Genomic DNA, 17170 nt, shown 5'->3' with positions numbered 1-17170 from the left:
CAAATCTTTTCAACCTTCTTAGGGGGAAGAGGTGCTGTCGCCCCTTCTTCACAACTGTGTGCGTTGTGGGTAGACCATTTTAAGTCCTTAGTGATTTGGACATCGACGAAGTTGAAGCTGTTGACCCGCTCTACTACAGCCCTGTTGATGTGGATGGGGGCGTGAGGGAGAGGTTGTTGTCACTGGCCTCCACCCTATAGGCTGTCTCATTATCGCTGGTGATCAGGGAGTACAGGAGGGGACTAAGCACACATCCCTGAGGGGACCCCTTGTTAAGGGTCTGCATGGCGGAAGTTACGTTGCCAACCTTTAAGATCTGGGGTCGACCCGTCAAAAAGTCCAGGATCCAGCTGCAGAGGGGGGTGTTTAGTCCCCGGGTCTCGAGATTGGTGAAGAACTTGGAGGGGACTATGGTGTTGAATGCTGAGCTATAATCAATGAACAGCATTCTCACATCGGTATACCTCTCATTTAGGTGGCAGTGTGGAATGCAATTGAGATTGCATCATCTGTGGATCTGTTGGGGCGGTAATAGTTGAGTGAGAGAGAAAGAGAGAGCGAGAGAGAGAGAGAGAGAACAAAATGAAGGAGTTGCCTGGAACAGGGTGGGGTGTGCACAGGAGGGAGAGGGGGAGGAGATAAAGAGAGAGATGGGGGTGGGGGGGACAGGGAGGGTGTGAGCCCATGGAAATTCCACCAGCGCATTCTATTCAGCTCCAATGGAGGAGCAACTCCTGATCAGGCCAGGCCCAGGAGGGACAAGGAGCGACCTGGAACAAAACCCCCATTTTATTAGGAGCCCCGCAGGTCAGCTCCAGAAATCCCTGGGTCAGGGGCAGAAAGCCCCCTCCCCCCACAGAGAGAGGACCCACTGACAGGCAGGCAGAGAGCACACCAGCCAACCAATCCCCCACACTCCTCCCAATTGCCTGTCTGTCCTGAGAACAACCCATGTAATATACCCAGCTCCACATTCAAATGAAATCGTCCTCTTCTTCCCTCCACTAACTTTCTCCCCAAAAAGAGATTGTGTTCTCTTCCAACATACCTGGTAAAAGAATGATGGAAAAATAGATGAACGAAAACATCACTCAGCAACAGATCATACACACTGATAAACACACTCCGACCAAATCCTGATTATTCGTAGGAGTTTGTGCTTATTATGCTTATAAGCCTACGTTCAGAACGTGTATGTGTGTGTGTGTGTGTGTGTGTGTGTGTGTGTGTGTGTGTGTGTGTGTGTGTGTGTGTATGTGTGTGTGTGTGTGTGTGTGTGTGTGTGTGTGTGTGTGTGTGTGTGTGAACTGAGATGGAGACAGCAATCAATGAACCCAGCAGCCTGGATCGAAATAACCTTTCCTCTTCATCATCCTCCAAACCATCGTCATCACCAGTCACAGTAATCGATCCAGGAAGTGGAACGAGAGGAGAGTGAGAGAAGAGGATATGAGACCTCCTGCTCCTCTTGTCTCACCATGGTGATGCATGGCTGTGTGAGTGTTCCTCGTTGGATGGAGCTACTGGTCGGAGCGGAGCTGCATAGTGGAAGCAGTGTGTGTGTGTGTGAGTGTGTGTGTATGTGGGTGTGTGTGTAGGGGTGGTGGAGGAGGGCTAGGAGCAGAAGGGAATGGGTGATGATATTAAGTAGCTTTTTACACACAGGAAATGCTAAGTGGACAAAGCTGGCCCCGATCGTCACAGATGGATATGACCCAACAGGATGCATATAAACCAAAGAAGAAGAGGGGGAAGAAAACACCAGAGCGAAAACCACCAACAAAGCCAAAAGCTCACCGCACTGACACCCCTCGACCTCCTCCGCACGTTTTCATTACAGCCCCTAACCCCTGACCTCTACCCAACCCCCCCATCAAACAATAAAGAGTGTTCCCGTTTCCCCTCTGCCCAAACCAACAACAGCCCTGTGTTTGATCAGAGGGGGTTGGTGGGCACTAGATCATTCTGCTAACTGCTAAAGGTTTATCAGAAAGGGAGGAAATTAACCTAGGTTAGGTGGCTGGGGAGAAAGAATACAATAGTAGTAGTAGTGGGGTGAAAATCGGAATTCACTTCATTGAAAATAGGAGACATATAAAATAATGGCAAAAAGCACAGGTCAACATTGAAAATAGAGTTGCATTTATTTTGTCTTTCAATTGTAATTTAAATCGCCCACTGTTCAAAAACTGTAAAGCTAAAGTTTCTCACTTCAGTTTCTCACTCAACAAAAGCAAACAGGAGCGTGATAAAGCCTACTGCTAGGTTGTGTGTATTATAGCATGCAACAGAAAATGTTTTGCAATAGAACATTTAAATTTGTGTTTCTTATTGGACAAGTCCAGGTAGTCGTTCCGTGTTTCAGTCAGTTTTCTTCGATGTGGTGCCTAATGAGCATGACCCTGATCTAAACACGTCTACAAATCAAATTTAATACAAGTGGCATTTCAATTCAGAATCATGCTAATTGTCAAGCTAAATATATATCTGTAATAGTAAAGGAATAAAATTACACAAATTAAATGTGGTTTGCCACTAAAAGGTTGCTCTTCCATAACGATTCACCGGCCTGGCTACCTTGTGTACATATACAAACTGCAGTTCAGATATTTCTAAACTGTATTCCTCAAAAAATAAAAAAGTATTGCTAACATGGTACCTCCTCTCCTCTCCTTAAAATTAAGACAATATTTTGTTTCATTGACTACACTTTGTCTTCTTAAAACAAAGCTCAATACCATCAGTATATAAACTAAAATGAACAACGTCCACAATTAATCTTGGAAGTAACCAGAATTAAACCTAGTGCTGGATTCATAAACAGACTTTAGATCGGGGGTGTCAAACTCATTTTGCCAGGGGGGGGGGGGTCACATTCGTTCTTCAACGAGGTCCGGAGGGCCACACTGAAATTGTTTACTATTTCCTTAGCATCAACATTAAGTTTTAGAAACAGGTTGCCTATTATCAAATCTTACCATTTGTTTACATATTTTTCCTGTTTCTACAAAAATAAACTAGTCTGCCTTATTTCCTCCAGACGAGTTAAGATCATAACCATAAAGACTTGTGGTCAATGCTTGCTAAATACTAGCTAAATGCTAGGTAAATACTAGCTAAATACTAGGTAAATACTAGCTAAATCACTAGATAAATACTAGGTAAATACTAGCTAAATGCTAGGTAAATACTAGCTAAATGCTAGGTAAATACTAGCTAAATACTAGCTAAATACTAGGTAAATACTAGCTAAATGCTAGGTGAATGCTAGTGACATGTTAGCTAAATGCTAATTTGGTTGCATTAAAACAGCATTTCGTACTCAGGTTCATCAACAAGTAAATATAGGATCAAAACTCATTACAAATACATGCTACCAATAACTTATATCATAATGTTATCCTGTAAACAAACGACAGGCATTAAAAACATGGAAAATGTTCACAAACAAGATCCACAGGCTACTGTGTTGCTATTTGCCAACTAAGGTAACTAACAGTTTGTTGTGCCACTTTCCTTCCATTAAAAAATGTATCAACAAAAACAACCAACAGTAAAAAAAAAAAAACTAGAATAATTTAAACATTGAGGGAAATTCAACTTGACAATGACAAATCAACCAAGAGTTTTTGATCCAGGGTCATAGGTCATTGAGAACAAAGGGTCTTTCAAACTCTCTAAATAAAGGCTGAAATAAAACTGACCTTATCTAGAAGCAAACAAACTGAACAAGTAAAACAAAAATGTTTTCCCTGAAATAAAACACTTAACTTCATACAACTTCACAGAAACACACAAAACAGTTACATAAAAAACACATTCAAATCCACCAAGCTTCTTCAGAAGCAATGCCAAAACCAAACCCTTTGTTGTTCTAAGACAATACCAAGAAAACAGATCACCCACCAAAAGTGGAATGGGTCTATTCTACAACATGTCTGTTTGTCATGTCAATAGAAAGAAACATCTCTAGCACCACTTCTACTTGAATTCACACAATCTACCTTTCAAATGACCAATCACATTCCCCATATATGGACGGGAAGTCACATGACCGCTCCACTTTCTTCTTCTGCAGTTTTTAAGCATTGAAGCAAAGAGGGGGAGGTGGGTCTGTGGCAGGGACTGGGGAGGGGTAGGGCTTGCATGCCAAATGGAGACACAGGCCAGAGATTAATCTCAATGGCCTCTCGAGTGGCGCAGCGGTCTAAGGCACTGCATCGCCATTGAGATCAACCTCTGGCCTGTGAGGCATCGAAACAGACCTGGGTTCGTACCCGGGCTGTATCTTAACCGGCCTCGATCGGGAGTCCCATAGGGCAGCGCACAATTGGCCCAGCATCGTCCGGGTTAGGGGAGGGTCTGGCTAGGGGGGCTTTAAAGTAGGCTGTCATTGTAAATAAGATTTGTTCTTAACTGACTTGCCTAGTTAAATAACAGTTAAATAAATGTACAAAAAAAATATCACTAGGGGCCCACTTTAACACACAACACACACATGCATGCATACACACAAAACCAAAATCTCCAAGTGCTCAGATATTATTAAGGAGTGGACCTGCTGGCAAGAACAGAAAAAAGCAACTGAAAAATACATGCACTTGTGCAAACACACACACACACACACACCAAAAGAGACTTGTGGGTAAATAGCAATGGGTTGATTGATGTGCCAGCTAAACATCCAAGCGTGAAAATGTGAGGTGCTCAAGCAACACACAAAGGCAGAAGATTCTTACATTTAATCTCCAAAAGAGGAAATGCATTAATGTAATTCATCATAAATCATCACTGGTGAAATAAACAAACAAACTGAATAAAAATCTCTCATAGTGCGGGTGCAACGCTGGCACAAGGTAGTAGTAGTGGTCATATAGAGTAGCACGCACACACACACACACACTGGAAGTGATTGGACGGGAACCCCCCTGATGTTTGGCCCCCCCGGGAAGATTTCTCTGGGGTCAAGATGGGACTAGCTCATTATTTCTTTCTTTCTCTGTCCCTCTACATCCTCGGTCTCCTTCGTTATACCTCCCCCTCTTTTTTCTTCCCTACCTCCTTCTTTCTCTATACCTCCCTCTCTCCCTCTGTAACTTTCCTTATCTTGAGCTCTTTATCTCTCATTCTTTTCTACCTACTCTGTTGTTCCTCTCTCTTTTCCCTTCTGTACCTCTCTATACCTCTCTCTCTCCTTCTGTATCTTTCCTTATCTCGAGCTCTTTATCTCTCATTCTTTTCTACCTACTCTCTTTTGTTCCTCTCTCTCTTTTCCCTTCTGTACCTCCTCTCGCTTTCCTTCCTTTTCTACCTCTTTATATCCTTCTCTCTTCCTCTTTCTCACTCTCCTCTATTCTCTCTCTCCCCCGCTCTCTTTGCCTCTTTCTTATTCTCTACCTCTCACTCTCTACTACTCTCTCGCTATCTCTCCCTCTTCCTCCCTACCTCCCTCTTCTAATCTAATTCCCCATCACTAATTTATCCCTCTTCTAATCTACTTCCCCATCACAAATGTATTTCCTACCACTCTCCTGTTATTTTTCCCCACCCCTCTGTCCCTCTCCCTCCGTCCCACTGTTCCTTCCCTTGCCCCCTCCCTCATTTGCTTCTCCAACCCCTCCTCTTTCCCTCTTCTGCATAACCTCTCCTTTCTCTCCCTCTAACTACCTTTCTTACTCCCGTCCTCCCAATCCCCTCTCTTCTACCATTCTCTCTTTCTCTGTTCTCTCTCTTCTTTCCTAACCTCCCCCTTTAGTCTCTACCTCCTTTATTTTCTCTCTCTTTCTCCTCCCCTCCCCCTCCCCCTCTCATTATCTCAATAATTCCTGCATGCATAGAAAATTATCACACATTGTCACAAACTGGAGCCCAATCTGAATCTTGAACTCAAATTATATTTTTTTCCATGGGACAAAATGTGTCTTTATCTTTGGAGATAATATTTACAAATGGTACAATCTTCCCAAGCAGCAAGCAACAGAAATACCCCATAACAGGAAAGTGTGTGTGTGTGTGTGTGTGTGTGTGTGTGTGTGTGTGTGTGTGTGTGTGTGTGTGTGTGTGTGTGTGTGTGTGTGTGTGTGTGTCAGCTCTCCAACCCTTGAGGCTACGTCATATAACTGATCAGGCATGTCTGCAACTGAAAAACAAGCATACATGGCCCCCCAATCAACCCTACCACAAGGTTACATTCTAAACTCTAGATAGGTTTTTATGCATTCAAATGAAAAATTGTCCCATCAATAAACTTTTCAGTAATATAGTTGTTTTGTGCACTGACCACAGTGAGGTAGGGGGCCTGTTCTGGATCTTGCACATCTGCGAGGCACCTTCAGCTTGCATGAATGGCTTGCATGAAATTGTGCTTTATTCGTTGAGTGATAACCTATGTTGTACATTGTGTTTTACTGGAATAAAAGTAAGCTACTGGAGAGCCAACATATCTGACTATACCTGCTAAACAGGTATATAATATTATATAATATAATATATTTTACTTTGATTGTTCAGGTTCACCATCACCAACAGTTTTGGTAGTTTTGCTTTAAACAATTCTGTGTATATGGTCATTTTTAGATATACAGGGTAAAGTTGATCATTTCATAATGAGCAATCCCTTTTGTGAGGTGCACTGCATGGCCGAAGCAAGAGGAGTAAAGAAGATCTCTACGGAAACATTTCCAAATGGTCAAAACCATTTGATTTTGAGATGTGGGTGAAATCCAAAGTTGTGCTATATATTCATTGGCTATGTCATAGCTACATTTGTAAAATATAAATATTGATATATTGACTAGTCAAACACTTAATCTGCAAAAATGAAAAGTTAATTTGTGGGTGATGGTTATTTCAGAACCAAAATGGGGAGACAAAAAACAGGCTACATTGCACCCCCTAATCTGATAGTGGGAGATGCCTCTCTTATGGCTCAGCTCAGGTGCCAACATTGTACATACACATAATTTACACACACACATCTACACACAGACAGAAGTCATCTCAGACCGGCCCAGCTCAGAGAAGCCCAGCTCAGAGAGGCCCAGCTCAGAGAGGCCCAGCTCAGAGAGGCCCAGCTCAGAGAGGCCCAACTCATGAGGTCCATCATCAGCAGATATGAATTTTGAATGGAAAATGTATGTTTTTTATGCAACAAATGTTAGGGCATCGAATAGCATCGCATTGAACCTAATCATTTCAAACTCAAACGGATCGTTCCTGTGAATAGTATCAGAGCCCATGTATCTAGATTTGTGTTGAATCATCTTGAAAGGGAAGATGCACATCCCTACTGAATTGGCAATTCCATTGGTAGTTGATGATTTACATTTGAAAGACTACACTGTCATCATTAACAACAGTATTACAGTAGTAATTCCAACATTATGAATGAGCACGTGTATTCCTCTAAAATTGGATCGTGAACGTTTATAAGACTCCGCAGAATTATATCTTATGAATGTGTGTATTCCTCTAAATTGAAATTCATACACATTTATAAGAAAAGTATGTATTATTATTCTCATTAATCGGCATCATAATGATTGCTATTACTTTGAGATTGCGCACATTTCCAACAAAAGACAACAGAATTCTGCAGGAATTCAGCAACATCCTTATAAACATAACGATTGTTATTGCTATAAGTAGCCCGTTATTTTAAAATCATAAAAGTTTATAAGAAATGGCTCAATAGAATTCTGTAGGGGTTTATCAACATCATAACAATCATTAGTATTATCTTATGAATGTGTGTATTCCTCTACATTTAGATCATGAAAACGTTTAAGAAATGCCTACATCTAAATCTGTACCATAGAGATACAAGAGCCTATAATGCATAGGCCTATTAATAGCCCAATGGTGTTCTATTTATTTCTGTGCTCAGGCCCAGGCTAAGAAACTGCACGCCAGACAATGTTTATTTGACTTCAGCAGGGCTCTCTCTCTCTCTCTCTCTCTCTCTCTCTCTCTCTCTCTCTCTCTCTCTCTCTCTCTCTCTCTCTCTCTCTCTCTCTCTCTCTCTCTCTCTCTCTCTCTCTCTCTCTCTCTCTCTCTCTCTCTCTCTCTCTCTCTCTCTCTCTCTCTCTCTCTCTCTCTCTCTCTCTCTCTCTCTCTCTCTCTCTCTCTCTCTCTCTAAGCACACATCTTTGGCAGGGAGGAAGCTTGCGAGGCTAAAGTAGGTACATCTGACATATCCACTAATGGCTATGATTGATTCGAATTCTCAACCTATTCTGCTCATTTGGATTTCCCCTGCAAAGGAAAATATAGTACACTGCATGAACAACAGGGTGTATTGTCTTCTACTGTGCTGCAAGTTATGTATTTAGGTTGTTTCTTCACATAAATGTCTTCTGCTGAAATATCAACAGGACACAGGAACACACAGTATGTGAAAATAAAATACTATATGCCAGCATGGCACTCTAATCATTTGAATATTATTAGGGAGACAATATAAATAACTGATCAATGAACCAAGAACTTAGCCAGCATGCAAATACTGAAATACATCTTAAGACTTGGGAGTTCCTTTTTCAGAGCATATAGTGCTGCCACATGAAAAAGTTAGTGATGATGGGAGTAGCCAACACAATAGCAACAAGGAAACATGTTCGCCCAAATTCACCACGAGACCTCAATGGTAGCAGCTACAGCTGCAGCATAGCAGCTTAAAGCTGCGCAATTCATCATTGTAAACTCTCTTGTTACTCACTCGTGTTTGACAGATGTTTTCAAGACGTCGGTTGGGGCCGTGCTAGGCGCTTACATCTTTGAACCAGAATGTTCTCTCCCAGTTCAATAAAATAACTTCCCGTGAGACCACAATAAAAGCACCTCCACCGCCAAACCGTGTGGGAAAATAAGATGGTGAAAATGACTACTCCCTTCTCGTTTCTCCTCTTGAGTCTTTAAAAGCGACTTTATTGGACCGTAAAAAATAGCTATTTAACGGCAACAGAATCAGCTGAAAATATGGATGGGTTATTAGAATATGAACTCGAATGAAAATCTACACACCCAAACTATCCATGTTATAACTTTCGACCAAGCAATTGCACGAGTACTCAAATGACAGCGTTTAGCACTTACTGTCAACAAAAACAAACACAGTATTTCTAGACTGAGTGGGATGTTTCTTTCTGTTTCATTCTATTGATGCATATTTTCTTGTAGGCTACTTACTCAAAGTATTTGAGCACGTTTTCCGACATGGTGGGCCATCAAGCATAATCTCCCTGTCCATGAGGCAATAGAAAAACTACAAACTGTCATACAACTGGTGTTCTCCCTCCACGAAGTTCAAGGGGAAGTGAACGAGGGAACGTGTCACTTTAAGGAAACCCACAGCATGTTTTGTGTGCCATATATATATATATATATATATATATATATATATATATATATATATATATATACACATGCTAGGGAAACGTCATGATGATTCAAAGTAACACACTTGAACTGTTACAATATCACAATCATTAAGTGATACAAATGTTGCAACCAACACTGGCCTAAGAATGTGTCACTATTTCGCATTAACACGTGATGTTATTGCCACGCATGGACACAGGTTAATAAACCGATTTTGTATAATTAAAATCCAGTAATTAACCTTTTAGAAAGGATATACCTGTGCTGCTTGACCTAGCCTATTGAAACATGACTTATCATTAACAAGGTGGAGTAGGCTATAACGTAGTCTATGGGGTGGAGGATTGCGCCAACGGGGTAGATGCCCAATGCCCACAACCCAAGCTCACAGCAGCACAACATCAACGTGGAAGACTTTTCTCGTTCGGGGGAACTTACTTGGTGGACAAATACGTCCAGAGGGAGGTCTAGGGGGCTCCCCTCGCTGCTGGTCATTGATATAAATCCGAACCCCATTCGAACATTGAACCACTTGCAGTGGCCTGCTCCCGACAGAGGCTGGGGCAGAATCCGCTCTTCCTGCTCCGCCGATTTGGCGGTGTATTCTGCGCCACTTTTAACCGCCCCTCCTAAAAGTCAAATGAAAGTAGTTAGCTAAATACAGTTTGTATTGATAAACAGGTGTAGAAGGTGCCCAAGTAGGCTATTTTTCCTATAGTCGTGCGCGCGTATAGTAGGCCGAGTAGTAGCCTATAAACAACTTTTATGGAGCCCGGTTTGTTGAAAAGACCCCATCACTGGACGTTGTGTGAGGTTCGTCTTTGCTCCAATTCTCCCCGCAAAACGATTTTCGAGTGTTTCGAACATAAACGCAAAGTGGTGTAAAATTGGCTAATTGTGGGGTTTCTAACTACACAACGGTCAGCGATTTGCAATTGATCGCTTTGCCTTTGCAAATGCATGCTCACCGTTTGTTTTATTCTGGAGCATATTTGCGTGCATCTACCACGTTTAACCAGCATTGTATGAAACCCAAAAAGGGCAGGTGTAGGCTACACACATGGTTCCCCATGCAAACCCCAGTTGGGCAGAATACGCTCTTTACCGTTGACAAACTGCTCCAACAAGATCCAAAGGCATATTTTCACATGGAAATAATCGTGGGCGGTACATAACATATAGGATATATAACAATAGTCCCTCGCAGATCCCCTCAATACCATCAGAATAAAAAGTAAGCGCAAAAAATAGAAAATAATTGCAGAATAACCTTCGGCCATGTTTCCCCGCGGACCCTCTCTTCCAAAGTCCCAATCGAAAAGCTTCCTTTGCGAAAACGGGTTATAATAGTCACCATGAATCCGACATCCTCTATTCCAGCGGTCGCAAATTTAGCTCGCATGGTAGTGCGTGCTTTCCCTCTTGATATTTTGTCATGTCTCTCCTTCAATCCCTTCCACACTTAATCCACTTCGAGCGCTTGCACTCGCTCGTTCCTTTTCTCATCCGCTCGCTTGCTCTCTGTGCCTCTAGACACGTGACTTTGTCAATGACATGCTTTCTTGCTGCTAATTTCAGTACGGATCCAGGGAAGGGAGTGCAGCGAGGGAAACGGACTCGGAACCGATTATAAGGTCCCAGTGGTCAGTTGTGTCCTCACAATAACACTCTTTTATAAAAGGATGGACTAGGTCACATACCCATTATCTTGCAAAAACATTTTACAACTTCGGTAGAGAGTCGTGTGAATGGCAGTAGGTAGTCCACTTTGCAATGGTCAACCTTGTTTTCAACTCCTCAATGCACATTTTAATAGCCAAATCAACCATTTCTAAAATGTCATATTTGATTAACAGCAGCTAAATGCACTACATTGGAAATATAAAGACTGAAAAAAAAGATTTACGCAAACAAACATCTGGTGCAGTAAATATAAAATCTGTTATTCTGCTTCTTTTATAGGACTGTATTACTTTATTTTTCCTACGTTTCTGAGCTCGATTCAGCGGGCTACATGTGGTAAAATAGCCCTAATCATTATGAGATTGGGAATTGGGGGGTTTATTTTAAATTGATAGATTACAATTGTTTGTTGAACATAATTCATTGCTGCATTTACAAAAATTGTCAATTCATTCGTTAAACATATCGCCAAATAATAACCTAAAGATTGTATTCATTAACCTTTGAGTAAATAGAATTTTCCTTATGCATTTTAGAAACGTATTTACGCCTACATTGAGTTCATGTTCACATGACCAGCCCCATATTCCTCCTTCTCTTGCAGAAACTATTAGGTGTAGGCGAAGACTTCAATTACAAATCTAGTATAGGCTATAGCCTATGAATTATTTGGTTAACTTTAAGTGGTATACGTATGGTTATAAAGGCCTGATACACTGCCAAGATTTCCATTGATACAATTGAGGGGTGGGTAGCATGTGTGAGTGATCCTTCAGAACTTAAAATTCAGAACAAATCAAACAATGGACAACATCCGCACAGACATAGCTGCAGGAACTAGGGGTGTTGAGGGTGCTGCACCCCCTGAAAAATCGGGAAAAAATATATATATCGTTTAAGAAAAAAAAATATCACAAACGTAGTGCACTGGGCCTTTACTAGTATTAGTGGACCGATGTAGACTTCTTTACATCTGTAGGGCAGGCAAAACATCTCTGCTTTACCAAAAAGGTAGTTTAATTTAGAACAGTATCTTTCCGAAATCAATAGTTGGAATTGTAAGAGTTGTTGTCCTATCCCTTTCTCTTTAATTGTCATTCTAATTTAACCTTTATTTAACTAGGCAAGTCAGTTAACAACAAATTCCTATTTACAATGATGGCCTACCGGGAACAGTGGAAGTTATGGACAAAGACAAAACATCCACATCAAATTAAATGTTTTTCTTTATCAAATTACATGGAAAACAACCACTTTTTGTGCAGTATTAATTTACCATCCTTACATGTAAATTGTACATTACTGTATTGGAGGGTCATCTAGGTTTGCACCTGTAGACTTTCTATCACCCTGAAGAAAAACAATGCACAATACAGTAATTGAGTGGGTTGTGATGGTGTGATGTTAGGATGTGGCTCAGTTGGTAGAGCATGTTGCTTACAATACTAGGGCTGTGGGTTCATGGTGGACCAGTATGAAAATGTATGCACTTACTACTGTAAATTGCTCTGGATAAAAGCATCTACTGAAAAGGAATGAATAGACCATGTCAGTTTTCACATAGAAATAAGTTGCATTTGCAAAGTATTTCAAGAAACTAGAAAATATATATCAAGCAAGTATTTGTATATTCCACAAGTATTATCATAATAACTGTTTTGTACAGATAATTACTGGTAAACACTCAAATACATTTAGTTTAAAAAAGAGGGGTACTGGGGGGGGGGGGGGGGGCGCTGGGCCTTTACTAGTCCTGTATCAGCTGACCAATATAGACCTCTTCAGCAAGGGCACAAAAGAAAATCGCAGCACCCCTACCCCCAAACGGGTTCCCGCGGCTATTCGCAGTACGTTATGCCTACGAGAGTATGGCTGGAAACATGAGTCTGATGTTTCGCACGCGCACTATCAATTTATCAGCTCTGTCAATATCCAGTCGCAAAACTGTCAAAGGGGAAAAACACGTTGGGAAGGAATTAATCAACAGCAACCCATCCCCAACCACCAGCAGCAAAGCAACACCAAAGAGCCCACCCTCCGGAATTCACGAGTTTACCTCATGCCTCCAACAAAGGCCGGCCCTGCCCAACCCCCGCGCAAATTCTCTGTTTGAAGATGCGGTGAGGAGGGCTCCACAGTGGCCACAAAAATGATGATTTGGGTCACAGGGCCGGTCAACGGTGTCAGATGTTATCGACTCACTCATATCCTGGGAAGGGCTTTTTCTGACCGAACACAGCTATGTTTGGTGCTTTTCCAATGAGATTTAACCCCACACCAGTGGGCCGCCAGTGTTTTATATTAACGTAAGCTATAGTGTAATCGTGTTTCCATCAGGGGCTTTGACACTAAAGACATGTGGCGATCAACACCCCTGAATCATTCAAGACTGTTGATTTGTGAGGTGTTAAAGTTCACAGTTGGCCATTGTTATGTAAATGAGAGCTGAAAAGTACCCAGGGCCTTGCATTGGTTCCAAGTTAGAGGAGGTCCGCCAGAGCCATGGCACGCTGAGCCACGGGTGCCGGACCATGTAGATGGAAACAGAAAAGTCTGAGCCTTTTGGGTAAAACACTGGGGTAAATCCTCATTTGAAATGCATCAGTAATCATTTACAAGCGTAGGCTATTAGGACTACTGGCAATGTATGTTAGGCTATCCTTTGAAGGCTAAAATAATAACATTCTGATTCTGTAGGGTTCACATTCCCTGCCAAGGCCAGAATTATAAAAGCGTTGATGCTGTATAAAACAAGTCGAAACGTAATCTGTAGATTCTGTAGGTTTTGTCTATATTCTGTCTGTATATTCTTATTGTTGTCGGCGCAATTTCGCCAGGTCAAATTCCTAGTAGGCTACGTGTAAATGTTATTGGCGAATAAAGTTGATTCTGAGTCCAACCTCATAATAAAGGCTTATGAACATAAAACACGTGCAGTGATTAATAAGAGACACAACTAATTAAACCAATTGGAAAATAAGAATGTCATCTCAATTATTGATTAGCCTAAAACCAAACCAACTGATCAAACATGATCAGATCCTCATAATACAGTTTAATGCCACTTTCACAGACGTAAACAATTCCACATCGAGATTCCAGAGCTTTTTCAATAGCAACGTCCCAACCAGAGATTTGGTGGACTCCTTCACCCTAGCCAACCCCACCCAACCCCCACACCTCACCAACCAAGCTTTGCCTCCCCTCTACCCTGCATTTCTGTCAATGGAGTTCAAAGGGCTAAGGGTGGGGGGTTTATTTCGATGTTTTAACTCATGCATTCCAGCCAGCAATCCCTCACTTTTTATATCCACCGCTAGGAAAAACGAAACATTGTTGACATAGCCATGGGTCAGGCCAGGCCATGCTGTTGGAAAGGAAATGTGTGTTGGGGAGGCTAAAATCATTTTACAAGCAAACAGGTAAATGTTTTATGTTTATTTATTCATTTAACGTGTTTAGAACAAACCAGCCAATCATGAGTTTATTTCAATCACAGTGTACTTTACTTGTGTCTACTAGGGAAACATTGAAATCAATTGTATGCACATTTTTACTTGATTTCGTGAAAGAAAGTAACTGAATTATATACTTCGTTAATAGACATTTTTATAAGCGAACATTTTAAGTATAAGATGTGTATAATGCCCATAGTTGGACACGTGGGTGTCTTTGTTTGAGCATAGCAACAAGGCAATCCTGTCTATTTAGACTAAATAAAATTATTTTAAATGCACTTTTCGTTCCAATAAGAGTAATTTATTTGAAATGCAATCAAATGTAGCCTAACTATTTCCTGTAATGGGGTTTAAGACTATAATTTAAGCAAATTATTATTATCTTTGAATAAATTATTAAATTGTAGGCATCAACAATTCAAATCCACGTAGGCCTACATTATAAACAAATAGGGATACTTATTCAAACGATTTAACAGATAAATATGGCTAACGCCCAAACTGTTTTCAAGAGATATCTGAAAAACCCCACTGACAAATCCATTCTAGAAAGTGGTATGAACTAAAACAATACATTTTCCGCTAATCTGATTTGTTGATTTAATGTTTTTTTTATTCAACGACATATGCTGCTTTTTGGTTTTAAAAATAGAAACGTTTGAACACAAAATGTGAACACAAAGCCAACAAATATCGAATGACACATCAGTGACGTCAGAGGGTAGCATGAGTGAGATGCGCTTCTCTCTGGCCCTGCAATAAACACGCAAGTTCCTCACAAAGCCAAACAATACACCAACAACCAGCATAGGACAACTAAGAATAGCGCCTTGTTTCTTCACGAATTCTCGTCATTTTAGTGGGAAAATGTTATTTATTAAATATGTTTTTTCTATGGTCGCGTTTGCTTAGAAATGGGCTAAATGATGTTGTCTTGTTTAATCGTAATATTAGTTCATTCACTCAGGAACCTAACAAATAAGCCGAATGAATATAGATATATGTGAGGACCTTTATATCACCCTTTATATATATATATATTGGTTTTAAAACTGGGTTGAACCGGAACATAGTTTGATTTGAAAATATGGGCCTAATACATAAACTATCTGATATAGGCCTACACAATAATGTATCCTGTTTTCTAGTTCACTTAAACAATAAATACAATGTGAAGTAGCCTATGGGCGAACTTATTGTAAATGGAATGGAATGCAATTTCCGAATGGTGGCAATATCGACAGCATTGAGAGTCTGATAATAGACTACACCCAACTGTTGCTGCGATGAACAGGTGTTGTTGTCACCATGCAATCCTTCCTTATGCTCCAAGCATTGTTCTACAAATGTATAGTCTGAAAGATCCTTCACTAACCTGTGAGCGACGGTAGAGCCATTGTTATCCTCGTCCTTCTCTGTTCTCAGACCTGCTGCTGTGGGTGGAGAGAACCTACAAATGAACCCGTCGTTCTGATCGAATGTCATGTCCACTTGATTTTATTGTAAGTGTGAACTAATGAAACTGTCAAAGTCACACGCGCACTGGATACAGCCGAAAAGTTCAAGCATGCAAGTCGACTACCATTACCGGCATATTTACAAAGTCATTATGTTTATCAGCCAGTTGGTGGTAGATTATTCACGGCGCGGATATACGCAGATTTTCCACGGCTGAATATTTTATAATGACAGTGTAACATAAACGGACCTGTGTGCGGGACAAGCCATGGGTTTGTCCGGATTTGTCACCAAGGAAAAATGGATTGCTGACAGACAGTGTAAGAGTGATCCATAGTCTTACAAATATTTTGTAGCGGGCCAAATAAATACATGAGCATTATGTTTTCTATTATTTTACGAAAGAAAAACAGTAGCCTAATTCATTTTGATTTCTCAAAACATTTGCAATATGCTACTGTGGTTGGTTTTAGATAACAAATAAACTTCTACTAACTTTGTTACGAAAAAAAGATAGGGTAATGTAGAGCTTGGAATGCAGGGACATGCAGAACGGTTTACGTAAATTGATACTCATTTCATTTAATCCATTGACATGTTGCTTATTGTTTGTTATAATCAGTAATCCTAATTAGGCGATAGCCTATATTGCTCAATTATGATATGGCCCAAATTTTAGAAAACACTCACTCAACAACCCTACCTAGGAGACTTGAGGGTTACGCCCAACCATCCACCCACCTCGACCAACCACCCTCCGTTCGTTTTTGCCTTAAGTAACTGGGATGTAATCATGCGAAATGTAACATATCATACTAAATGGAGTGTCTTGGATTTAATCAGAGGATAATAGGAAATGCTCTCAGACCAGGTTGGGAAAAATGCCCAAATGCCTGCTAGAGAAACGTTGCCTTTTCAAATATAGAATGGCACAGGCTTTGCACCCGGACTAGTAAAAATGGTGGTCTAGCTCGGCTGGCCAGTGTCCAAAATCTATCCCTGAACAAATGTCACATTATATCAATGGCAAAGCATTTGTCAAAGCACTAGATGTGAGGACCTTTATATCACCCTTTATGTATGAATTTGCTTGAAAGATGTAAGAAGCATCTATGTAGTACTTTATGAATGGTCCAGTCATCAAATGTGTTTTTTGTTTAAGGTTGACATTACATGCACAAAGTAAACACAGT

At 40.8% G+C, this 17170-nt stretch overlaps 1 protein-coding gene across 1 annotated transcript in view; it reads right to left on the bottom strand.

Annotated features, from left to right (window-relative positions):
* Positions 1–15916, bottom strand: part of LOC139408002 (protein lin-28 homolog A-like) — a 37597-nt gene extending 21681 nt beyond the window's left edge. The window contains exons 1-2 of the mRNA XM_071151846.1: positions 15895–15916; positions 9817–10007 (exon numbers count right to left, since the gene is read on the bottom strand). Coding sequence (XP_071007947.1) covers positions 9817–10007; positions 15895–15916 — 213 coding nt within the window. The remainder of the gene's footprint in view (positions 1–9816; positions 10008–15894) is intronic.
* Between the last annotated feature and the right edge of the window lie 1254 nt (positions 15917–17170).

The sequence above is a fragment of the Oncorhynchus clarkii genome, chromosome 4 (genome assembly GCF_045791955.1).
Source record: "Oncorhynchus clarkii lewisi isolate Uvic-CL-2024 chromosome 4, UVic_Ocla_1.0, whole genome shotgun sequence".
Taxonomy (NCBI): Eukaryota; Metazoa; Chordata; class Actinopteri; order Salmoniformes; family Salmonidae; genus Oncorhynchus; species Oncorhynchus clarkii.
This window is presented reverse-complemented; position numbering and strand designations above follow the sequence as displayed.